This window comes from Centrocercus urophasianus, unplaced genomic scaffold, assembly GCF_019232065.1.
Source record: "Centrocercus urophasianus isolate 14NV4802_14NV808 unplaced genomic scaffold, USGS_Curo_1.0 seq_9, whole genome shotgun sequence".
In the NCBI taxonomy this organism is placed as follows: Eukaryota; Metazoa; Chordata; class Aves; order Galliformes; family Phasianidae; genus Centrocercus; species Centrocercus urophasianus.
The window spans coordinates 25,741,050-25,766,190 of NW_024885532.1; the positions used below are offsets into that span (position 1 = coordinate 25,741,050).

At 40.4% G+C, this 25,141-nt stretch overlaps 2 protein-coding genes across 3 annotated transcripts in view; both read left to right on the forward strand.

Annotated features, from left to right (window-relative positions):
• Window positions 1-13,142, forward strand: part of PROSER1 (proline and serine rich 1) — a 20,791-nt gene extending 7,649 nt beyond the window's left edge. Inside the window, exons 8-13 of one of the 2 annotated variants that reach the window (XM_042839053.1) lie at window positions 1,112-1,190; window positions 3,644-3,739; window positions 3,862-3,906; window positions 6,144-7,905; window positions 8,566-8,713; window positions 12,807-13,142. In XM_042839053.1, coding sequence (XP_042694987.1) covers window positions 1,112-1,190; window positions 3,644-3,739; window positions 3,862-3,906; window positions 6,144-7,905; window positions 8,566-8,713; window positions 12,807-12,812 — 2,136 coding nt within the window. In that variant the 3' untranslated portion in view covers window positions 12,813-13,142. Of the gene's footprint in view, window positions 1-1,111; window positions 1,191-3,643; window positions 3,740-3,861; window positions 3,907-6,143; window positions 7,906-8,565; window positions 8,714-9,992 lie in introns of both variants that reach the window. The other variant, XM_042839052.1, reaches the window with a different exon arrangement.
• A 3,221-nt stretch (window positions 13,143-16,363) lies between these two features.
• Window positions 16,364-25,117, forward strand: STOML3 (stomatin like 3). The gene is given in 8 exon segments (XM_042838751.1): window positions 16,364-16,483; window positions 19,462-19,565; window positions 20,359-20,431; window positions 21,630-21,712; window positions 23,106-23,309; window positions 24,082-24,123; window positions 24,125-24,217; window positions 24,353-25,117. Coding segments are annotated over 8 exon segments (852 nt in total). The 5' UTR covers window positions 16,364-16,431; the 3' UTR covers window positions 24,554-25,117.
• The last annotated feature ends 24 nt before the right edge of the window (window positions 25,118-25,141 follow it).

Here is a 25,141-nt window from a genome sequence, read left to right on the forward strand (position 1 = left end):
TATCTTTGAGGAATAGGATTCTCTGGAGGATAAAGTGTGTGCTCATTCAAAGCAGAATTTAAATTACAATAGCAGAAGAGAAAACTAAAAGCAGTTTTAGTACTCCATTGTAAGCTAGTGGAATTTTTAGTTACAAATATATGCAATTTTATGTTACAGTCTCTGGGGTTTTCCTTTGTGAACATAAAAAGTGCTGGCATCATAGAAATGTGAATTATGGAAGTGATTGAGGAAATACTTGTTTCTTAGCAACATAGTTGATCTATATTTCAAACTTTTTAAACAGAAGTGTGATAAACTTTCAATGAACCTGATATTATCTAGAACTACTGTCCTAATGTTTTATTTCTACTTGTATTGTGAGATGTTTCCCACTAAGTGGTATTATTTTGAAGTGAAAGGTAGCCTCATAAGTATTGGTTAGTTTTAAATATACTAAATCTTTAAAATGAGAATTCAGTCCAAAACTGCAGGGTGTGAAGTCTACAAGGCAGGAAGAAATTCTCCTTTTCACTTGTGATCAGTAGGTATTCTAGTTCCTAAAGAGGACTTCTCATTACCCAAAGAGGCCTTACAAGAAAACTAGAGAAGGACTCTTCATCAGTGTAGCAATAGGATGAGGGCAATCCTATTTAAACTAAAAGGTGGGAGATTTTGATTAGATATTAGGAAGATATTCTTTACTGTGAGGGTGGTGAGGCACTGGAACAAGTTGCCCAGAGAAACTGTGGATAGCCCTTCCCTGGAAGTGTTTAGTGTCAGTGTCAAACTAGATGGGGCTTTGGGCAGCTTTGTCCAGTGGAAGGTATCTCTGCCCTTGGAGGGGGAGTTGGAACTCAATGGTCTTTCAGATTCCTTCCAATCCAAGCCATCCTATGATTACATTAAAATGTAAAGTTGTACTAGTGATGTTTGTTTCATTCTCTTGGGAAAGAATGAAATGTATGCAGTCAGTATGGATATTACAGAGAAATCTGATATCATGAATATTTTCACTGTGGACAACAGCAGTTCTGAATGTTAGCTTTCTGACAAAAATTAGGTAATGCTTTCACTGTTCTTCCATTTTTATTTATTTACTAATTTATTGTTATTGTTGTTGTTTATGTAGGCTCCATCAACCTACAATCCACACAAGCCTGTTCCATACCCCATCCCACCATGTCGGCCACATGCAACTATCGCACCAAGTAAGGCTTCTGTGTGTTTTTATCTTGATGCTGTTGTTCCATCCATTTGCCTTTTAATTAATATGTCAGTATGTCAGTTTCTCTGACCACAATTAGATCTGAAATTGGCTTGTGCTTCCTAAGCATGTTCTGGATACTGGTTTATGCCTCTTCCTGTCATGAATGCAAAGATGCTAAAAAGATAAACATATACTGACTTATTTTTCCAACATCCATTTTGTGAGAAAACTTCAGTGTCCTGTTCTGAGAACAGTATAGTTCACTGATGGGAGACACTGTGTATGTTAGATAAGATTGAGGCTGTGTATCCATTTTAATCTTTTACAAAGGTTTGGACTTTGGTTTGACAAGTCTGTTGACTTGTTGCTGTCATGTCACACTTAAGATATGGTCAGGTTCAGCCATACACTGGATGGGAATATGTAGGAATTTGCTGAATAGCAGGGACCTCTTCCTTAGTTGACCTCAGTAAAAGCACTTTATTGCCTCCTCATCACAGTGGAACACTGTTTCCTAAAATAAAAGTTTAGACTTCTAGATGAAGATTTCAGACTCAGAAGGGGCAACAGCATTTGTGCTTGCCATATTATGTTTGATCTGATTACTCCTAGTCACATGCCTCACACAAGATCAAACCTTTGTTTATAAGCTCCTCTCCTCTTGTTCTGCTGCATCAATCGTTTGATTCAAGACATTTGTGGTAGCAAGGCAATTAGTAGCACTTCTCTCAGGGGTAACTGTAATCCATCCACCTAAATGCTTTTCCTGGCAAATGACAAAAAATTGTGACATAGGTTTTGCTGGCAGTACTCTTAAATGGCCATTTCTTTGAAGTGAGAATTTGAAGATCTCACATGTCTGGGCTCTGATCTTTTTGTGCAGCAGACAGAAACTTGTTCTAAATTTGCCATTCTGTGAAGAGCTCTGGTCTGCAAGCTTGCTTTTCACTGATTTTAGGGATTTCAGGGACATTTTAAGGCATTTGATGAGAAAGCATGTGATGTTATTTACCATGGATATTAAAGGGTGAGTCATCTAACAAACATAATGTCTACAAATGTCTTTATAAAGAATCTAGAAAAGTAGGCACTACTACCAGGTAGAGTAAGTCTGATGACTTGTGTCCTAGAAATGCCTCACTCTCCAAAAAGCATACAGGAAACTTGCAAACTAGCTCTAATTTATATTACATAAATCCTATGTGAAATAAATTGGGACACAAAGTTTGTCCTGTGGCTGCACATAAATACTAGTGCATTTTAGGATATGAAGTAGTTTTGAAGGTCTGAGGCCTTGTTAAACTGCAACAGAGTTTTAAAAAACCTTTGTGATAAGGGAACTGATGATAAATACCTATACATATAAAATAACATTTGATGAGATTGCAGTTGTTGATCTATAACTATTGAATCTGATTCCAACAATGTTTAGAAAGATTGGAATGATGTTTTATTTTCTGCCTCTTATATGTTTTGGTGTAGTATCTGCTTTCTCTGAGTCACAGTGATTGTTAGTTACTTCTCTGATTTTGGACCATGAATTGTCCTGCAAGAAGAACCACGTGAAAGTATGAAATGAGAAAGGATTTTTGTATTCAGATTGCTGCTTTTTGAGTATTTTTTAAGTGGTGCCTTTTCCCGTGAAGCATAAGTTTGTATATTCTTAAAACAATCATTCAGGACCATTGTGGATTGTGTGTATATTCCTGTAGTTTAAATTCTGATGCTCTTCATCAGAAACGTATACCACAGGTATATATATATATATATGTATACGACAGTAGCAGTTTGGGTTGCTCTAACCCAAGAGCAGTTCTAAAGAATAAATAAGGGGAAAAGGTATTTTTGTCATGTTCAGTAGAGTAAGTACTTTATATAAAAATCATCTGCTGTCCCACTTCAATCTCTTTACATTTAAAGAGACATTGAAGAGTGATAGATTAAGAATTTGGTATGCACAGAGATGGGACATCATTCTCTACATTTTCTCACTAGCAGTGGAGGGCTGGTCATGATCATTGATATGTTTGACTCTTTTGTTTGTTAAGGCTTTTCGTGTTAGAGGAGGAGTTGCACCAGCCGTTAAGTTAGAAATAGGAAAAAAACAAGTGAGGCTGCAGACACTGATTTTTTCCTCCCATTAAGTTCTTCAAGTGAGAGGGAAACAAAAGCAGTTGAAACCTGTCTTTTCCAGGCTGTTTCAAGGTGAAAAAATCAAAAGTTAGTTTCTGCTATGTTCTGCCGTAAAAACAATTAGAGTCTCTTCATAAACTTGGATCACAATGTACGTCACTCAGGCAGATAATGTCAAAAACCCAAACGATTAATGGCTTTGTCTTTTTAGTGAAGAGATGTCTTAAAATCTTGATAATAGTCTTTTTAAAGAAAGACACTGGGTCATTCAGATATGGGTTCTTCTGGCAAATAAGACATTTACTGCATTTCTTCTTCTAGGTGCTTACAACAATGCTGGCTTAGTTCCAATGGCTAATGTCATAGCTCCAGGCTTACCAGCTCCTTCAACATACACTACTAATCAAGGGGTATCAGGTAAAACGCGAATAGGTTTAAAAGTGTTGAAGATATTTTCTCCTCTTTCTTTGTTATGACTGGATTATTCATTGCTGGAGTTCTGTTTGCTTTAAAATGATCAGCTGTTGTTCTCTGTTTAGAAAATGAAGACCTTTCCAGCCAGGCAAAACCTTCCCAAAATCCAGGTAAATTCAGGTCCACAAGGGGTTTATCATGTTGATTGTAACTCTGTTAATTGTTCAGAAAATGTAAATCATGTATTTGTTTAGTATGATTTTCATAAGCATTGAAGTATTTAATTGCAGCTGAAATATAATCCCTTGAGAACTGATAAAAATTCATTTCAGGCATTTGGCACTTACAGTTGTTGAAACATTAAAATCTGGCCTTCTGTGTTAGCTCATTAGAGTTTTATCTTCTAGAGCATCTGTGTATGCATGTAAGAGTTCATATAAAAAGCTAAAAAAAAAATATGCTTTGCAGTATAGTGTATTGAAATACTTCATTAATATTTTTTGCACTTTTTAAAACCTTGGACCTCTATTTGAAAATCCATTCACATTTTAATTCCATATATTAGTTGCAATGGGAGACTAGGAATACAAAATAGACATATTCTTTGTTCCTAGTTTGTTGAAATCCATATCTAGAATATCTTAACTGTTAAATTCAGGTATGTCTACCTGCAGTTTTGTCTTGTGCTTTAAATTTCAGTTATTTTTGCAGAAGAGAGTTGTGCATGTGTTGGTCTGTATATGTGTGGTACTTGGTGTACCGAGGTTTGGTAATTGAGGTGATAGTAATACAGATAGTAATAATAAATCCCATGATGAACTACTAGTACAAGATTTTTGATAATACTTTGGTAGCTTTGACAAATATAAACTGAGAATCTGTTATGTATTGAATCAGGCATATTAAGAAATACCCAAACAGACAACACGATTGTGATAAGTTCAGCTTCTGTAAGAAAAAAAAATATATATTTTGTCTTTTCTTCTTTGTGCTCAGGCTTGGTAGAGCAGAAGGGCTGCTATTTCAAAGAATCACTTTATACATATTTGCCCTTTAAGTGTGCATGTATTTTTATGAGGTAGTTTATACAGGTAAATCAATACCTTGTAAGGAGTCAAATAGTCTCTTAGGAAGAGAAATTCAGTAACAGCTTTGAGTTCTGTTGCAACTGTGTTTCTCTGGTGATTATCTTTGCTGGATTAAAAATTGTGACCATTGGGAGAGTATTCAGCTTGGAAATAGGGTGAAGGAAAATACAGCATCCAGAGCAGAGCAGTCTGGGTTTAGATTCTTGGAAAAGGCTATATAAAAGGAAATGACTTGTTTGCAACCTTTCTCACTTCAGAGTTTCAAGATGCATAAAACAGGAGTGTATAACATGAAGCTAGGTCCAAGATTTTAAAGATTCCATTTTTCCATTTAGTTTATGCATAGAATTTGGTTGAGAGAGAAATCCAACCTATTTTGGGCCTGTGGGAGATGAGTTTGGCCAATTGCATCAGTGATTTGCTTACGGTCAAACTGACCGTTTTTAAAGTAAATTAAAATTACCAGGGTTGTTTTGAGAAGAATGATTAATAATTACATTCACATTCCACAGGGTACTAGATGTAGAGATACCAAGGCACTTGATGTGCCAGCCTTCATAAAATGCAGCCCCGAACCCTGACAGTGTGCTGCCTTGTTTTCCTCCAGCTTGACTTGTCTCTTGATCTGTAGGGTTGATACAAAGTAATATTCCTAGTGTCAGGTGGTTGCCTCAATTATAGATGCCTGACTTTCAGCTTCTAGCAATATCTGTTGATAAGGTCAAGTGACATTGTTAGTTTAATACTGTAGTGTGATACATTAATTTAAAAGTGTACCTTCTTAGAATCAAAGTATGAAGGAAACACAGTGAAGAGAATGACCTGATTTTGAAAGAAAGAAAAATACCAGCACCTGAAATCAGCTTTCTTCAGATGTTGACTAAACTTCTCTGAAATCATGATACATTGAATTAACTGATTCTGAAGGAAATTCTGACCTTCAGTGAGAGTGAATGCAGAGGAGCCCAGGTGATCCAATGCCAATAGATACAGGTGTTTACCTGTATCATGTAACTATTCTTGCAGAGTATACTTGAATATCTAAACTGTCTTGCATGAGATTATGAAGAGATGGTAGATGTCACAAAGTGTTTTAAAGAAAAGTAGTAGCCTACATAATGTACAACTTGTGTGATGTGTTTGTACGTACCTTTTTGTTTTGTTTTTGTAGTTTCCAGTGTGGATTGTTTATATACAGACATTGTATGTTAGCTATTGCCTGTGTTTCATTTTTTGAAATGCTGTATAAAATGTGTTTGTGTTGATTTCAAACATTTCTGACGGTTTCAAGTATTCTTACCAGTTTTGTTTCTTTCCAGCTTTTTCTGCACAAACGAATCAGCTCTTTACTCCTCATGGTTCTAATCCTTCAACACCTGCTGCTACTCCAGTCCCTACCCCATCACCTGTCAAGGCAATAAGCCATCCATTAGCACCTGCAACTCCACTCATCTCTGGGATGAACATGTCTACCCCTGTCCTTCCTGTTTTCCCGGGACAGGTCTCCTCCTCCATCCATACATCTCAGCCATCCACGCCAACCCCTACAGTCATCAAATCCCTTTCATTACCTGGTGTTCCTGTCACATCTGTACACAGTGCAACCTCTACTCCCATCCCTGCGGTTTTCTCTGGGCTGGCTTCTATACCCTCTGCTACACCAGCTCCACAAGGCTCTTCCACACCGTGTGCTACACCTGCACCTAGTGAAGCTTTTGCATCTGCTACTACACCATTTGCTGGTCTCCCTTTTTCTGCAGCCTCTTCAGTTGCTTCAGCTAGTAATCCAACTCCATTGTCATCAGTTTTTGCTGGACTTCCTCTGTCCTTGCCACCCAGTGTCCAAGGGATTTCTAGTCCTGTTCCCTCAACAATTGCTAATTCTCCTGCCACCACCATTCCTGGTTCACTTAGCTTGCCTAACCCTATTTTGTCTGTCTTAAAGGGATTTCTGACATCAAATGACACTTCATTAATCAATTCATCTGCTTTACCTTCTGCCATGACAAGTGAACTTGCTTCTTTATCTGCTCTTGCTAATCAAAGCTCTGACCCTCCCACGTCCTCTGTCAAATGTTATACTCCATCAGCCACCCCCACCTCACAGCGTTCCTCCACGCCCGGGCTGGCCATTTTTCCAGGTCTTCCATCCCCATCTGTGACCAACTCTAGTTCCACTCCTCCAACATTGCCTGCACAGTCACCTTTAACCACATCACCATCAGTTATGCCAGTCAACTGTGGCTCATCAGCCTCCCTCTTGCATGGCACAAGCCCTACTAATCCCGACCAGCAACTCTCATCAACCCCAGTTGCCACAAGTATCCCACAAGTCCTGATCAAAACGGAACCCATGAGTCCTACCCTCTCAGCCTTCAAAGGTCCTTCTCACTCAGCTGGTCCTTCTCATGGCACTATAGGGCTCTCAGCACTCGGGCGTGCGTACACCTCAGCAGCGTCAGTGCCAGTCAGTTTACCCAGCTCCCTGAACCCAGCACTATCGGGTCTCTCCTCTTTGAGTGCTCCTCTAAACAACCCCAATTCTCTGGCTTCCATTTCCCTCGCCCCACATGGCTCCACCACTCCCATTGCCCCTGTATTTAATGGACTTCCTCCTTTCACATCTCTAACCAGTAACTTTGCTTTTACTGGTAATCCAGCACTTGCACCACCCGTCACTCTCCCAGGGTCTTTGTTAGCTACTCCAGCTACTACTGCTTCAGCTGTGTCTGCCCCTCATGTGAATTCCACAGCCGCCGTACTCTCAGGACTCGCCGCCTCAGCAACAGTCTCTGCTCCACCCTTCTCGCTTAACCTGTCCAGTGCCGTCCCTTCCCTTTTTTCTGTTGCCCAGGGACCTCTGGGATCATCAAACCCATCCTTCCCTGGTTTTCCTGTCTCTAACACACCCTCTGTCACTCCTGCTCTCCCTTCTTTCCCTGGCCTCCAGGCATCCTCTGCAGTAGCAGCAGTTGCACCGTTGCCAGCAGCTGCCACAGCCCCATCTCCGGCTCCGGTCCTGCCAGGGTTTGCCTCGGCCTTTAGCTCAAACTTCAACTCTGCACTTGTTGCACAGGCTGGGTATGTTTTTGTTTCTGAAGGAGCTCAGTACCACTTATTTTTCTCTTGAGCAAAATGCTGATTTTACTTTATATGTAGACCTTATTTTCAGTCCTAGTTAGTAAATTTGTTAGTAAATGATTAATTTGTAAACCTAGTTCACCAGTAGATTGCCACTGTCTCTGGAAACTAAATGGTATTTACTAAATAGTTTGTACTCAGTAGTCCCTGTCCAGTGAGGTGCTGAGTGATCTCATTTCCCAGATGAGGATACTTGGCACCTGCTGGCTTTTACACAAATGCATTCCACGCTGGCATCCATTGACACATCCAGATAACAGCAGACAATGTTCCTAGATGTTCGTATGTTTTAAGGAAATACTAAGCATTAACTTTTGTCTATAAAGTTTTTTTTTGTGTGTAGAGTAGGTACAACCAAGATATAAAATCTTCTGAGTTCCCTCTTAGGTACATTGTGTTCCAAATGGTCTTGGTTTGTATATGTGTGAATAATTTCTAGGTAGGTAGAGACCAGGCTTCAGTTTGCAAATTCCAGTCTTTGTGAAGCTTAGAAAAAGATGCTTTTCTGATTTGTATAGGTACAAGTTTATATAGAGTGAAAGATAGGTTAACATTTGGTAGGACTATTCCTAATAACAACCACATCTTGATTTCTTTCAGCTTGACTTCTGGACTGCAGACGCCAGGAAATGCAGTTTTTCCTGGTCTTTTATCTCTCCCTGGTATCCCTGGCTTTCCCCAAAGTGCCGCACAGTCTTCCTTACAGGAATTGCAGCACAGTGCGGCCGCACAGTCAGCACTGCTACAGGTATGGTGCCCGTTTGTTAATACTGTTCTGCTTCCAGTAACTACTTGAATATGTACTGGGGTGTTAACTTCTTAGGATTGTTTTAAACAAGTAAACCTGTAACATGTTTGAGAACTGATTACAAGGATAATGGTAAAGAACAAATCAGATGAATTTCTTACTGAAGCTTTGGGTGATAATCAGTGTATAGTGCAATGTAATGAAACCCTTTTTGAAAACTATGCAGAATAAGGAGTGAAAGATAAAGGAAAAGGCAAGCACATAAAATTTTCATAAGATTTGTTTTAAACCTATTGAGCTGATCATGTAGCTGCAAAATCTGTGCTCAGATTCACTCCGACATTTTAATACTTAAAGATTTATGTGGAAAATTACTTTATTTATGTACCTTTCTGCATCCTCCAGCAAATTTTATTGACTTTGTTGCTGTGCCTTCATCTTGACAGTTCTTTATAATATAAACCTGAGGTTGCTTTAGGTAATGTGTAGCTTCATCATCTCTCTCATTTGTGAAACAGCTTGTTGTAGTCATCAACAAACAGAGGCTAACTGAAGCTATCATCAGAGTTTGTATTTGATAATTGAGATGCTTATTTTGCCTTTTGTTAAAAAGGGCTTACGTACAGATTAAGAATGCTGGCAGGGCTTTTGTTCTTCCATCCAAAATACAGGCAGTAAAGTGTCTTCAGTTACTGATTTCTCTGTTCTGTGACAAATGGATTTTTGAGATGGAACATATGTCTAATACTGTTTAGTGTGCAAAACACTGTCAGATACCTCTTAAATAGCACGGGAAATGTAAGGGGGAATGTGTAGAGAATTATTCTGTGGAAATCTACATACAGGGGTTGGTTTGGAGAAATGTTTTTTCTTGTTTACGAGTCCCTGTCAGTGAAATGAACATTTAGATACTCAACCTATGTAGATGAAGAAGGCTGAAAGTCAGTGAAATGCTACAGCTCCTGATTAAGCTATGCCTTCCAAATCAGCTGTGGCTTCCAACGTGGGAAAATAAATGCCAATAATGCTTCTTCATTTTTCCTGTTAATCCAGCTGCTTTCTCACTCTGGTATTTCGGAGCAATAATTGCACTGCAGTTTAACACATGCATACAGCACCATTGCTCATCCTCATTCTTTGCATACTTCAAATGATACTTTAAGTAATTGCTGTTTTGGCTTGAGTGGGATTGGTATTGTGGCTGAAATTTTGCTTGATTTAGGTTTTTGTTTGTTTGTTTTTATCTGTGCTGTTTCCTAACTTCTTCTCTTCCTTGAAGGCACATTCTGCTTCTGCTCTGGAGAACTATACAGCTCAGCCTGAAGGTTTTGCTAACTATCCATCAACACCAGGAACACCATTTTCATTGCAGACAAGTCTGCCCCAGAGTGGATGGCAATAAATACCAGACATTTTTAAAGACTGCAGTGGTTGCTTGACAGAGCCTGGTCCTATTCACTTTGAAGGCTGTCTCCACTTTAGTGAGAGCGCTCTGCTTGAGTGGGAGCATGGTTTGAACTGGGGAAGGAGGGGAAACTGTGAGGATAAAATTCCAGGCAATTGTATCAGACATCAAACTTAGGTTGTGATTGCATTTTATTGATTCAGGGTCTGATCCTGCAAGTTTCTGAGCATCCTTGACTCTTTTTGTAGTTTATAAATCGGAATGTTTGGTTTCTTACAGGATCAGGAGCATTCAAACAGACGTTTGTGTAAATAGAGCAATTGGCTAACAAATCAAATGGGGAGAACAAGTATACTTAATTGTGTGTATAAGCACCTATTCTGTTACATTTTGTATGGTATACGTGGTTAATATAGAATAAGACCTAGAATGAAATTGGGTAATTAAAGCTGTAGATGGTCTTTAGATGCACACATCTGTGCGTGCATAGATCAAGATCAGCTTATGGTTCTTCAGACCTACCATTATGTCTGAGGATCTCCTGTTAGCATCGATAGTACGGTAAGGGGAGATCACAGGGGCTTGGGCGTATTTTTACACTTTGAATTATTGTCATGGGCTTGCTGCTGAATTGTGTATTCTGTCAGAATCAGAAGGAGAGAACTAGGAAATGATAATGTATTTGGATAGAAGTGGATGTCTTACTGGAGTATGGTGTAGCTAGCTGGAAATACGTCTTTCCAAAGTCCGTAAAAAGCCTTTTAATTTGCATCTAAAGTAGTGTTCCATAGCATTTTCCCTGCCCCCACACCTCTCTGTGGATGAAATAATTGTACTGCGGATAGGTTGCCTATCCGGCACTTTTGACTGCAGACTTTTGTGAATGTTTACAGACATGGGTCAAGTCCTTCTTTCCCTTATATTTACAGGCCCACTGGTTTTATTTTGTTGGCTATAAACCACAGTGTGATGGTGCTTACGAGTTATCCTGTGAATATAAGTGGGAGCAGAATTTGGACCATGGGATTTTTAGTATTTTTCCTTGGAAAACGTACATGATTTTAAAGGCATATGGCTAAATTAACTGTATTGGTTAGGAAGGGTTATGATGCAGTATATAGAAAGGTCTTGCTTTGTTAGTGAAATTGAGTTGTGCACTCCTCTAATGATGTTAGTACCTGTGGCAATGTGTAACACATCATTGAATATCATCTATTTAAGGTAAACTCTCAATCGTGTCAATAGAGATGAATGATATTCAATCCTGTGGTTAAATTAAAACGTAGAGGATATGATACTGTAGAAAAGCTCTGCACCTAGAGTTTTACTTTTTTAAAGATGAATTCTGCTGGGAGATGTTGCTAATGTATTTTCTTTCAAGATGTGAACAAACTTTTTTAGAACGTTAATGGAAATTCATGTACTGGTTTTTAACACAATTTTTTTAAATAAAAAGTTTACAGTCATGGCAAAAGGCTTTGCTGACTATTTACCTATTTGCTTAAAATATAGATGAATAAACTTGTTTTTACTAAGACACTTCCTAATGTTTGATCCTACTTAAGCAGGTTTTTGTGATGCTGAATTATCTACAGAATTATAAAATAGGTTTCCTAAAGAGTGATAATAGAAGTACTCTATGAAGTGTCATTTAGATAGAAATTGTAAATAGTGTCCTAGACACTCTGTCAGTATTGGGGTAGTCTTGCATTTTCATAATCAAATTTACATATTGCTTTGAAGTATGTTGCACGTTCACAGTTTTTATTTTGTGAAAGCAGTTGATTTCACAATGATTCTCTGCTTTGAACTTCTTTTGAAATTAATGCCTTACCTGTTGACTCCGGAAACTTGTGGAAAAAATCTCAGCCATCTTTCAATACTACTCATTCTTTTTATGAGAATTTTTTAATCATTTTTAGATCGGTTGGAAAAGGAGAAAATAAAAATGTAGGTATCTCGTCGAGAAGTGATTGTCTTTCATCCTGCAGATGTGACTGTACATGTAGTTCAAAACCAGTAATCATTCTGTAACCTTACTGAGGTGCTAAGTTTGATCTCTGGTTTGAGCCCTACTTTCCTATGCAACCAAGCAATCAAATAAAAAGCTTAAGCTAACTTAGTTCACCTTGTAGTCAAAGTCAGGTGTCAAACATCAGCCTTTATGTAATGTTTCATCATATGTAAGTAGTTCCTGTGTCAGTTTTTGGAAGCATGTATTGAGTGGTTATGGATTATGTGTTTGTGGTGAGTTTTTTCCTGTTTAAACTTGAAACATCTCAAGGGTACCTAAAAGATCGCGAAGCTTTGTTTCTCCAAATTCAGTCAGGTGAGAACTAGTGAAATTTTCACTGTTTGAAAAGTTGTTTTTTTTTTCCTGAAGCACTGTACTTCATAAGTGGGGCCTACCTACTGGGAAATGTCCTTTACCAAGGGAAGAGTTTTCCATGTGCAGCTGGTGTCATGTCAGATAGAAGCTTGTCATCAGTCTTAGACAAGTACACGAGTTGGTTCAGAAGCATTAAACTATCAACAGTTCCTCTCTATAATGGGCTCTTTTTTTTTACTGAATCATGTTGAATAGGACATTGTACATGGAACTTTTCAATGGTTAGGATTAAGGTAAGTTTCATTTCATAAAAAAGTCACTCCTGATGTAAAATGTTTTTTATTAATTTTTCTCCTCAGGAATAAAGTCAGTGTTCTGCATTGCAGCTTGAAGCCAACTCTTGTGACCCAACCATGGAATTTCTGAAGAGGATTGTTTGTCCTGAGCTCTTTCATACTTAGTTGAGCACCGTGTTTAAAGAGCCAGGGAAAAGTCTGCTCCTGAGGCAAATGATGCCAGATCATACACTGAAATTGTCTTTGGAAAGGACTGTTGCTGTGTGACTTGAGTCTGGACTAATTACGGTTTGATTGTTCAGTTGCTGATTACTGCTGTATTTCAGCTATGCTGAGAGACTACAAAGTCAGGTGCAGTGAAATGTTATTTAAAATAAACTCTTTATTCACAACAACAAAGCGAACCTACTGGGACAGTTTTTGCAAATGCAAGTTTCACTGTTTCAAGTGCTCTAATTGCAGTTGTACTAAATATGAGAGAAATTTATATTTAGAAATTTTATAATTGTTTTGTCATCTTCTTCCTCTGACTTGCAGTGGAGTGATGTGAGCTTGATTGGGCCTGGAATGAAACTCACCACAATATGAGCATTCTTACTTTTGTGTCAATTGTCTGCCTCTCTTGGTTGAGATGCAGAGAACCCATTTGATTGGTTCTGTCTTATATTTATTCATGGTCTCATGAAGTAGCCGGTGTCAGCACCTTCCTGTCATCTCACCATCTTCTGTAGGGAGCACGCTTTGCAGGGGAGTTGGACTCGATGATCTCTAGAGATCCCTTCCAACCCCTACAATTCTGTGATTCTGTGATCTTCTGTTCTAGAAAGCTGATACCATTTTCACACAAAAGGAGGAGGAGCAATATGGTGATGTTCCTACAAGTAGCAAGATGTTACCGGTAATCTCCTCGGTGTCCTAAGGGAGATGAATGAGAAGCCCAGAGCAAAAGGCTATTGTCTGTTCTGGGTGGTAGTGGGGATAGAATTCAGAAACAGGAAAGGAATGCGAGGGAAGATGGGCCTTAAAAGATCAGAAAGAAGCAAACAGAAACTTAGAACTATGTTATGTGCAAATCTCATGACCTGCAAATGTCATATCTACTCTATGATGGGGTAAGTAGAGCAAGTGGAAACCTTAGACTGTAAAAGACTGGTCACATTTTGCAAACTTAGTGGTTGGTGCAGGGAAATGTTGGAGAATGGAATGCTGGCAGGTAAGCCACATATCATTTTGTCTGACCTAAGCCTTTGTGATGATCCAGGAATAGACGTTAAAGGCTCTAACTGTATCAGCACACGCTGCAGAAGTGCTGCACCACCCACCCACCAGAACCACGTTTACTTACTGCTGTGTCCACGCCAGTAAGCGGTGCTAAAGTAGCTTTGGACTTGAGCTGTTTTGCTTTGTGCTACTGTACCAGGCTGGTCAGCATTAGTGAACTTGCAGCTTGGAGGCTGCTTGAGTGCTCACGTGTTTTACAGGTGGAAACATGAGGGCTAGTGGCTGTGTGTCTGCATTCCCAGCATAGCCCAAGGAGAAATGACTTAAAATTGCCCTACCTTTTAACTTCAAATGTTCGAAACTTAGAGAGAGAAAGTGCAACTGAAGTTAACACAAATAGTAATACAGTAATGTTCCTGTACATCAAAGAAACACACCATCTGCTTCTGTCACCTTCATGAGTTGTATTTACAGGCACCTCAGGGACTTCTCACTAAACAGCAGGGAGCAATTATTTCTGTTAGATTTGAATGGTTTGCCCTTGTGTCTCATGGTGTGAGCAGCTATGTAGGCTGTAGTATTCAAATGATCTGCAATAATAAAGTTATTTACCATAAAAACAGTTACTTCAAAATAATAATATGAGGGTAGTTCTGCATGTTAGATTTTCCTTTCTGAAATAATTAAGAGCACGTATTTCTTTTACCTGCTGTCCTGTTAGTAGGCATTTGTCATGATCATCTCCAGTACCTGAAGGGGGCCTACAGAAAAGCTGGGGAAAGACTTTTTATAAAGGCATATAGGGATAGGACAAGAGGAATTGGTTTTAAACTGGAAGGGGGTAGACTGCGACTACTAACCCTAACCCTGTATTAGGAAGAAATTCTTTACTATGAGGGTGATGAGACACTGCAACAGGTTGCCCAGCGATGTTGTGAATGCTCCCACCTTGAAGATGTTCGAGGCCAGGCTGGATGGAGCTGTGAGCAACCTGGTCTAGCAGGAGATGTCCCTGCCTAAAGCAGGGCGTTGGAACTAGATGATCTTAAAGTCCTTTCTAGCCCAAACCATTGTATGATTCTATGAGCAGGTTTCATCTTACAGCCAAGAGGTCAAATCACTGGGGAAGTGCAGCAGATAACTTCATATAGATATAGTGACTATTGGAGAATAGTGAGATAAACGTGAATCACAATTTTGCAAGCTGTGCTTATAGTTTCCACTGTAACTTCAAACATCCATTCAGCAAGGGTAGGTTGAAGTCTTTGTGAAGCTGGAATAGAATTCTCTGGGGAGCAATCAGTGCTGAATAACCCATCTGGGACCAATGTGGTTACTGGCATAAATGAAGGCTGGTATGAAATGAAGCTGGAACCAGATCTTCCAAGATGCTTGAGGTAATGGATGCCCATAGAAAACAACCATAGAATGAATGTGGCTATCTGTCAAAGTCATAGACTACATATGAAAAAATATGCCTTATTCTCAAATAACTGTTTTGTGTCCTTTGAGAAGGCTGCTCTCTGCTGCTGCAGTCTTCCAATATGTCTTAGTCTAAAATGCTTTGCTAAAATTACTGTGGAATCATAGAATTGTTTGAGTTGGAAGAAACCCTGAAAGGCCATCTGGTCCAACTGCACTGCAGTGAACAGGGGCACCTACAGCTCCATCAGGTGCTCAGAGCCCCATCCAGCCTGACCTTGGATATCTGAAGGGATGGGGCATCCACCACCTATCAGGGCAACCTTGCTAGTGCCTCACCACTCTTATTGTAGAAACTCACTATGTCCAGTCTAAATCTTCCCTCTTTTAGTTTGAAACCATTTCTGCTTGCCTCCATTATACTTTGTTTGATTCCTGTATTGAAAGGGAAGTTTTAGAAATGAAAGAAAACATATTTGCGGAAAAAAAATGTTAAAAGCCTTTGGAGCTGAAGCGTTCCTGCTGGAGTTTTTTAGTTATCTGGCACAAGGGGGTTCTACCTACTGCGATGTAAAGTATCAAGAAATGTCTGAAGATAAATTCCATACAGCATGGGCACTTTTCATACTAAAAAGTGAGCAGCAGAAGAGCAGTACCCAATTCATACACACTAGATTTCTTCTCTTACAGTTTTGTCTTTTTTTTATTATTAAATCTGTGTTGATAAATATTTCTGTGATTCACTGAAATAATTTCTAGTTTGGATACTGCATGGTTTAAAATCAGCTGAGCCATGTATTTCCCCAGCCAAAAGCCTGCCATAGAAGAGCACGGAATTACATCAGGGGCAACGGTGATCCACAAGTCTTTGTTTTTGTAAACACATCCTCCTCACCAGGGTAACTAACTCCCAGAGGACTCTGATACAGGTGGGGATTTCTCCTCTCCCTGTGCTTCCCTCTTTGGTGCATCGCATGGGTGCTGTGCTGTGTTGAGGTATGTTGCTGTCCTGTCTGTGAGGGGATCAGAACTTCCCTGGAATGAGATGGATCCCACAGAAGAGACACCCAAGAAAAACAACATAGAACATCTAATTGGTAAGCATCATCTTTTTGTGCGTGGTTATGTTTTTCTCAATGGAAACCAAACAAGAAGAATACGTTTGTAACCAAGCATTCATTGTAAATCTTATGTTGTACCAATAACAAAAACCAATCTCATTGTAAACCCTTATGGGCTGGAGATGAAAATCCATTATCTGCCACTGGAAGTGATGAGGCAAAATACCTCCTACTGCACTGCCACCATGCTTCAGCACTTACCTTCCAGGAAAATGACCCCAGAGACTAAAACATCCAGGGATGAGGTGAAATGGGAAAAATGTGAATAAATGAGGAATAGCAGGGATTTTCAGCCCCGAAAAGGAACTTAATGTGGTTGGGCTTGTGTGAGGAGCACCTAGTGCTCTTGTCAAGCGAAGGAACTGTTACCAAACCAAAGTTGTTTGGGACAATATGTTCTGTTTCCATCGTTGTGGGCATAAGAATGGGTGGTGCAGTGGACAAATGTGGGGACAGCAGGGTTGGTTTGGGTGCTTGTGGAAAGAAAGAGGTAATGGTTACAGAAGTCAGAGGCACCTTTTAGTTTGCTATGGGCTGCAGATGCAAGGGAGGTTTCTGCTGGTCATGGCTATAGTAATCAATATACAGGTGCAGCAAAACTAAGTCACTGGCATGTTGGGTTACTGGATTTATTCTTCACTATTGTGTTTTTGTAGAAACTCCCATTAGTTATGTGGTTAAATGGTTTGAAATTTTGGAATTATCAGAGTACATTTGTGATGGTCTTTGGAGACTGGATTGCTATTGTATAGTAAACAGGTGTATCTTTATATCCTGCTTTTCTCATTGGACTTGACACTTTTAGCTGGCATCAGGATCCCCAGGACAGGTCTCATGGAGGAGTCAGTCATAATTTGTCAAGTTTTGGATGAGTGGGTGCTTCTTAGCCATAGTTATGATGAGTGATATAATGACCTCTCTCTTCTCAGCTGTTTGAATACTGACCCGCAAAGCCATTCGTTCCCAGATAGTCCCACCTCTCTGGATTGTGTCAGTCCTATCAGGTGTGTGTCATTCCTATCCATCCTCACAGTGGTCTCATGTAGGTGATGGCGGATGATGCTACCATCCAAAATCAGCTTTTGAGGGGGGTTCATGGCAAAGGTTGGCACTGGAGAAAAAGATTTCCAGGCACTTTTCTCCATGTTAATCATTTAAGTGAAATAGGGACTGGGCAGAATGTTGTCTGCTGGTGAACAGAACACCCCCTTGTAACAAATTTCTCCAAGCTTTTGATTAAGAATTATGAATGATGCCCAATCCACAGCTTTCATAGATCAGTTTCTACTAATCAGAAGACAGACAACTGCTGGCACTTCATGTACCTGCTATAGCCTGACACACTCTTGGTGTAATGTGAAGAGCACTGTGGCTGTGAAAAGGTTAAAGCTTTTCATGTGAAATCTCAACAGCCCTGTTTTCAAGCACATGACCTTAGGGTCCGCATGGTAATTTACTCAGAGGAACTCCTCATTCCTACCAGTGACTATGGAATGGCTGATAATACCTCATTAAGCAACCAGGGAATATACATTATTATCAGTTGGGAAGGGTCAGGAGGGATGCCAGGATCCCAGGGCAGCAGGTCTATGTCCTGAAGCTTGGTCCTATTGGACACAAACTTACTTCAGTGTGAGCAGTTAAATCTCCAGAGAGGATCTCAGAAGGGAAAACTGCAAGGAGCAAAGTTGTAACACCCAAGTGTGCAGTTAAGGTGGGTTCCTCATTGCAGCCTGCAAGGAGCTCTGCAAGGAATTTCCTGTAAGAGGAAAGCACTGTGGGAGGGCTTTGTATCTCCTGCATCATCAGGATCATGGGTGTTTTCCAACAAACCTGTCCTCCCAGTCTGCCGGTCTGTTGCCTGGTATGCACAAGGTAACCTGATCAGGTCACTGATCAGGTAACCCCACACTGTCTCATTGTGGTGGCAAGTTTATTTCACAAAGTATATATAAGTTTTTCTTCCTATTTATCAGTTTCTGTCTGTACGTTAAGTTTATTTAATGTGAGAAATTTCTAGTGTTGCCTTACACCACTGAGGTAACATCAAAAAAAATACACTGCATATTTGCATCAGCATGGGAGTGGATTTGTTTTTAAGAACAGCGCAAGTCAGAAAGGAAACAGCCTCATGTGGACCTCAAAGCTGGCAACCCTTCAGACAAGCCCTGCATCTTTTGCTTTCTTTGCAGCTCTCCTGGTCCAAGACATTTCTGCATTCAGCAGGATTGCAGTGCACTGCTCTCATGGCAGGTTTCATGGCATCCGTTTCTCACCTTGTGCCTCTGCTGTGAGTGTCCCTGCAGCTCCAGTTTCTGATCTCACCAGAAAGCAGCAACTCCTTGGTCCACTTTCCCCTACAAAGAGCCTCCCAGATTTTTAGTACATGAGCAGCAACTTACCACCACCTTTCCTTCAGGCACTAAAATAATTAAATTTTGTGATGAGAAGAGCTAAGCACAGTTAGAAAGCTACCCACAGTTCCTGGGTGTGCACTTAGACAACCACTAATTCTGAAGCTTGTCTTCCAGTGGATGGACTGGTCCATTAATATTCCTCAAAACCTCTATCTAAAGATGGAGGAGTTCCCCTCATTTTTCTTATCTGCTTTTGTACAAACTAGATCTCCTATCCCAGGTGTAACACACTTTCTCAGTGATTCATATCCATACATACATTCTACCTGATCTTTTATATCTCCAAGTCCCCAGTTTTGGCAATGCCTGTCACTGCTCCTGTTTCTCCCCTGCAAAAATCTTTTAACCTTTCATGCAGAAGAAGTATATATATAGCTGGATTGTTGGTTATGTATTTGTGCTGAGAGGGAGGAGAGAGGGACTGACTCTTTGTGGACTTTGCATTCCATAGTGATTGCAGTGGGCTAGGTCTGCATTTTTCTGACAACTCGTTTCAGGATTTGCATTCATTTTGCTCCTCTTCCTTACTGTTTACAGCTGACAGGCGGGAAGGAATTGGTGTCTGTGGATGGATCCTGGTTTCCATATCTTTCCTGTTGGTGCTCATAACCTTTCCTATTTCCATCTGGGCGTGTATCAAGGTAAGCTAGTGGGATCTGGGGCACCCTGGGGCACCCCCATTCACTTTCTGGAAATAAGAAGGCTTTGCAGTGCAGATGTGTTCCGAGTCCAAGAGATTCATTATTATATAGTCAGTATTTCCACTGACTTTCTATATCAACAAAACCTTCTCATTTGACTTCTTATCATATCAACTTCCATAGTCAATTAAGCTTTCCTGCTTTACAACAACCCTGGGAGAATAAATTAGAAACTTTTTTGAAGAGCTCACACCTGGTGCTGCCAACAACAGCAAATAACAGATACTGATGGGAAAAGGAGTAAGCCCCCACACAGAGGGACTATACAACCTAAGCCTACAGTCCCTTCAAGACATAGGCATGATACGACTAATTTAAAGAAGTTTTTAGGGCTGAATCACCAGAGTGATTGCCCTTAGCACCATACCATGGATCGCCCTACTATCTGAAGTAGTTATGTCAACATTCTGATGGTATACTCTGCCTACAGCTCCTCTGCTTGTAGCACTGGTGTTGAAAGAGCTGTGGTCAGCCTCATTAAATCAGCAGCATTTCTTGCATATTTGATCTGTTTTATGACTTATTCACAGGGCCAAAGTCTGAATTTTTCCAGCAATGATGTGAGAAAACATAAAATGCTTGGTAACTTGCAGCATTGTTGACCCTGCGTTGACTGTGTTTTTCACATTTAATATGGATGTTATAGATAAAAAAAAAAAAAAAAAAAAAAAGTCATGCCAGAGAGCATGAATAGAATTACTTGTAAAATTCTAATTTTGAAATGTTTTCCTAGGTTGTCAGAGAATACGAACGTGCTGTTGTATTTCGTCTGGGACGTATACTGTCTAAGAAAGCCAAAGGACCAGGTGAATGCATGCAGTTTTACTCTATTAGGATGCACTGTAATCCCAAGGAGAATTACAGAGGCCCATGAAATCCTTCTTTAAAGCATACGTGGAATGAGGAGTTTCTCTGCTGCAGGTCTTTTGCTTTTCTAAATAGAAGGTAACGTCGTCCCACAAAGAACAGCACAGAAGGTCAAAAGGCTTCTAGTTGAAGGCCTTCTGGTTGAAGAGCTGTTGTGGCTTTGCTGTTCAGTAGATTGGATGACTGAAGGTTGAGCTTACGCTGCAGGCACTAGTGAGAGTTCTGGGAGGTTAAAATGCAGACTTCAGCTCAGATTTGTTTGAGTGACTGTGATGATTCTCCTTGTACTTCACGTCCAAAACTACAAGTTCTTGCCAGGACTTTAATTCGCCTTCAATTCTGTAGAACTATAAGTGCAGGGGCCTTTCCAGACTTTATCTACCCAGCGTTTGTTACATTTGAGTGGGATCAAGTTGCCAATTGCAAATAAAGTAACCCAGCAATGCTAGCAATTTGCATTGGTGCAGCAACCACGTCTGTGCAATAAAACTGGTCAGGTTGGAAGTCGAAATAATAAGAAAAAAAACTTTTCAGAGGGTGTCTTTCATCTTGCCAGCCATTGGGCAGGCACAGATTTTCTCTGCATGGCTCTGGGCAGCCAAATATGGTGCAAAGATTGGAAGAATTGTGTCAAGGCTCCTGCTCTCATGAAGGGAGAGTGGGGAATGCTACACAGGACTGCTCATATCTAAGGACAGCGTTCCTCCTAGCCTGAAGGCCTAAAGGTGGTGGAAGACTCCGGACGAAGGTGCCTTACCTGAATGGGCACACATACTGCAAAAGGGTTATGGCTGAAAGAATGGAGTTAGCAAAAGAATGGATGGAATTTTTGCCACAAGTCTCATGGCAGATTTGAAACCAGAATGATGTCTATCCATTCCCAGACCACAGCTCTAACCCATTAAGGTCTAATAAGTTCACATCATTTGCAGATATCTGCATTTCCCTCTATTATTTGAAAATGCAAAGCTTCACTGCTGTTACCTTCTATAGCAGAAGGACAGCTGTAGTAATAAAATGCTGCACAGCTCCTTGACTCCTTCCCCACCTTGTTTCCATCTGCTTGCTTTGTACAGGCACCAGGTTCAAGTCAGCTCTCAGAAGCAAGTGTTTCACCTAATTATTTCTTTATTTCAGGTTTGATTCTCATACTTCCATGTACAGATACGTTTATCAAGGTTGACCTTAGAACTGTTACGTGTAACATTCCTCCACAAGAGGTAACTATTTTCCAGCAGCCATCTAGATCAGAAACAAAACAGCTGATTCATGGCAAGATCAAAAATGTTGTGGGTGCTTTGTAGTCTTGCAGCTGTGAGCTACCCTATAGAGTTTAGCTTATTTGTTTTGTCTCTGGACTTCCAGAGGCATCATTACAGGCCAAGCAAACTCCCCTTGCTGAAGTGCTAGTTAAAGAATAAAGAAGATGATGTTGGGGCTCTGAATAGGAGACAGCTGAGATGCGAGGTTGCAGGGGGTGCATGTGGTGGCTCCCCAGAAACAGAAAGCAGGAAGGACGGCGGTTACATACTTGTACTGCATGAGATTTAGCAAGTTTTGGCAAGGCTTCTGCAAATGTTGGCAGAGCTTCCATGGAGCACTTAACTGCAGGCAAGAGACACTGAAAAGGGGAGCAGTCATGGGAGTCGTTAGTGCTCTGCTGTAACCAGCTGCCTGCTGAGGTGCAGAATCATAGAACCATAGAATGGCCAAGGTTGGAAGGGACCTCAAGGATCATTGAGCTTCAAGCCCGTGCTGCAGGCAGGGACACCAACCTCCACTTTTAATACCAGACCAGGCTGCCCAGGGCCCCATCCAACCTGGCCTTGAACACCTCCAGGGATGGGGCATCCACAACCTCTCTCATCAGCCTATTCCAGTACCTTACCACTCACCTGGTAAAGTACATCCCCTGATATCCAATCTAAATCTTCCCTCTTTTAACTTAAAACCATTTTCCCTTGCCCTGCTGTTACCTACCCTTTCAAAGAGTTGACTCCCCTTTGTTTATAGGCTCCCTTTAGGAACTGAAAAGCTGCAATGAGGTCATCCCACAGCCTTCTCTTCTCCAAGCTGAAGTGCAGGCACTTACATCTTCTTGCACTGGCAGAATATGACACAGTTCCTTTAGGAATACTGAAAAATCTTTCAGAATTTCTTCTCACTATTTTTGCACTTTGCTTTTCTCTTTTGCTTTAATTTTTGGTGATTCTCATAATTACATTGTGTAAAGAAAGTAGCACTGCTTTAACAAACGCCATGCAATGTGTGAAATCAGTTCTGGCCCTTTCTACAGGGAAGGAACAGGATAACTATAATTTATCATTGCAGATGAAATTCATGCAGGTGATGAGATTTACTTACTATTGAAACAGTTGTTTAAAAACTATGTAGAACATTTTGCCCTAATTTAAATTGTTGGTGATGCAGGATGACTTCTTTGAAGTCATCTCTTTGGGGGGAATGCCAAAGAAACCAGAAGGAATTCTTAGTTTCCATGAATTTTCAGGATCTATTCTTCACTAAAGGAAAAAGAAAGATTATGACTCCCCTTCATTGTCAATCTGTGCCTTATTGAATACTTCTCTAATTCTGTATGTTTCTCCAACACAGATTCTGACAAAAGATGCTGTTACTATTCAGGTGGACGGGGTGGTGTACTACAGGATCCACAGTGCAGTCTGTGCCGTTGCCAATGTCAATAATGTACATTCAGCCACCTTCCTATTGGCACAGACAACCCTGAGAAATGTGCTGGGTACACAGACCTTGGCTCAGCTCCTGGCTGGTCGAGAAGAGATTGCACACAGTATCCAGGTACATCTTGGGTTTACTGTCAAGCATAGAAGTTAGTTCTGGGCAACAGTGAATCAGAAATAATCTCATTCATTTTCTTTAACAGTAGAAAAAAATCCTATATGGTCCTTTCAGTTTTACTTCTCATTGCTCGAAGTAAGAAAGAATTACTGGAAAGGTATTTCCCAAGATTGTTCTAGAAGAGTTATTTCCTCTCAAATAGCAATGAAGATGCTGAAATTGTCTGATGAGTTGAATAAATCAGCACATGCAGTCTTTGCCCAAAGTTAGCTGCAAGCAATAGGAAACAAGACTGCTTTTTGTGGGAAACTCCACCCTAAGCAGACCCTCAATGGAGTTGTTGCACCTTCTGTCATGGTGGCCAACACAGATCCTGAGTGCTGCAGGACTGTAATGTATCATTTGCCAATAATGTGCTTGTACATTGAAAACATAATGCTATTCTTAAAGACTCTTAAAGTATTAGTTTGTAAATAAGGAAAGTGCCTACCTAAAAAGAGGGTAGCTTTGGGAAGGGCAGCAGTGATCCCCTACAAAAGTCTTACACAGGGAAAAACTTCAAGTATTGACCAGTATCTCACATCAGAGATCAGCAAGAGTTTCATAAGGCTGGGGTACCTGCTGTGTTCACACCACAGTGTGTGCCAGCACCTTAGTACATTCCATCTTCCTGTAGTCTGCCTTTCCTTCTGTTGACGTGGCACAGTAAATCCCACAGAGTTCTTCCTGCTCCCCCTGTGCTGTTTTGCTGGATATTGTGTTTGTCTCCAAGGCCATCCTTGACAATGCCACAGAGCAGTGGGGAATCAAACTGGGCTCGTGTGGAGATCAAAGATGTCAGGATTCCTGTGGCCATGCAGAGGGTGATGGCAGCCGAAGCAGAGACTACACGACAAGCAAGAGCTAAGGTGAGACCCATAGCTATACTTACCTCCAATCTGCAATGTCCTGTATCTTTCTTTGGGCTCCCAAGTTCTTCTGTTTCCTCCTCATTGTAAAGGTGATGGTGTTGCAATGCCATTTCTATTTCTTTTACATCACAGGTTGTGGCAGCACAGGGAGAGATGAATGCTTCTAAAGCCCTCAAGCAGGCCTCCATGGTGCTGGCCGAGTCTCCAGCAGGTCTTCAGCTGCGCTACCTGCAAACGTTGACAACTGTGGCAACAGAGAATAATTCCACTATTGTCTTCCCTCTGCCAATTAATTTGCTTGATGGTTTTGGGTGGAAAAATAGAGGGGGATAGAGATTGATCTACACTAGCTGCTTGGATTGGGGTTTTAATTTAAAAGGTTTTAGATTTAAAGGGTTTCCCAGGAAGCAAAGGGTTCCAGATTATCAAAGTAGAGTAAAATAAAAATAAAAAATAGTTTTTAATAACCACACATAGCTCTCCCAAGGGGAGACTGCATTTGAGCAAAGAAAGTTGCAAGATTCAGGCACTGAGCAGTTTTATCTTAGACTCGTCTTGAGATAAAAAGGAGGAAATTATGTAAAATACATGTTAGACCTAATAAGAAAATTTATTGATGCTTTCACTGCATACTGCATATGCTTGAGTGTAGCAATTATTTGGTGATTTGTCTGCTAAGCAAGAACCTGTGAGCTCCTGATGAGCTTACAAATCTACTCCATGCAGCAGAAGGGTCAGATGCTGGTGCATAATTCAAGTCCCAGAGAGCACAAGAAAGGATTTGGCCATGACCATGCTTAGTATTACTTCTTAACTATCAACAGAATTATTGGATAATTGATATGTCAGTGGAAGCCCTTATTCTTTATCACAGAATCGCAGAATGGCTTAGGATTGGAAGAGACCTCAAAGATCATCTAG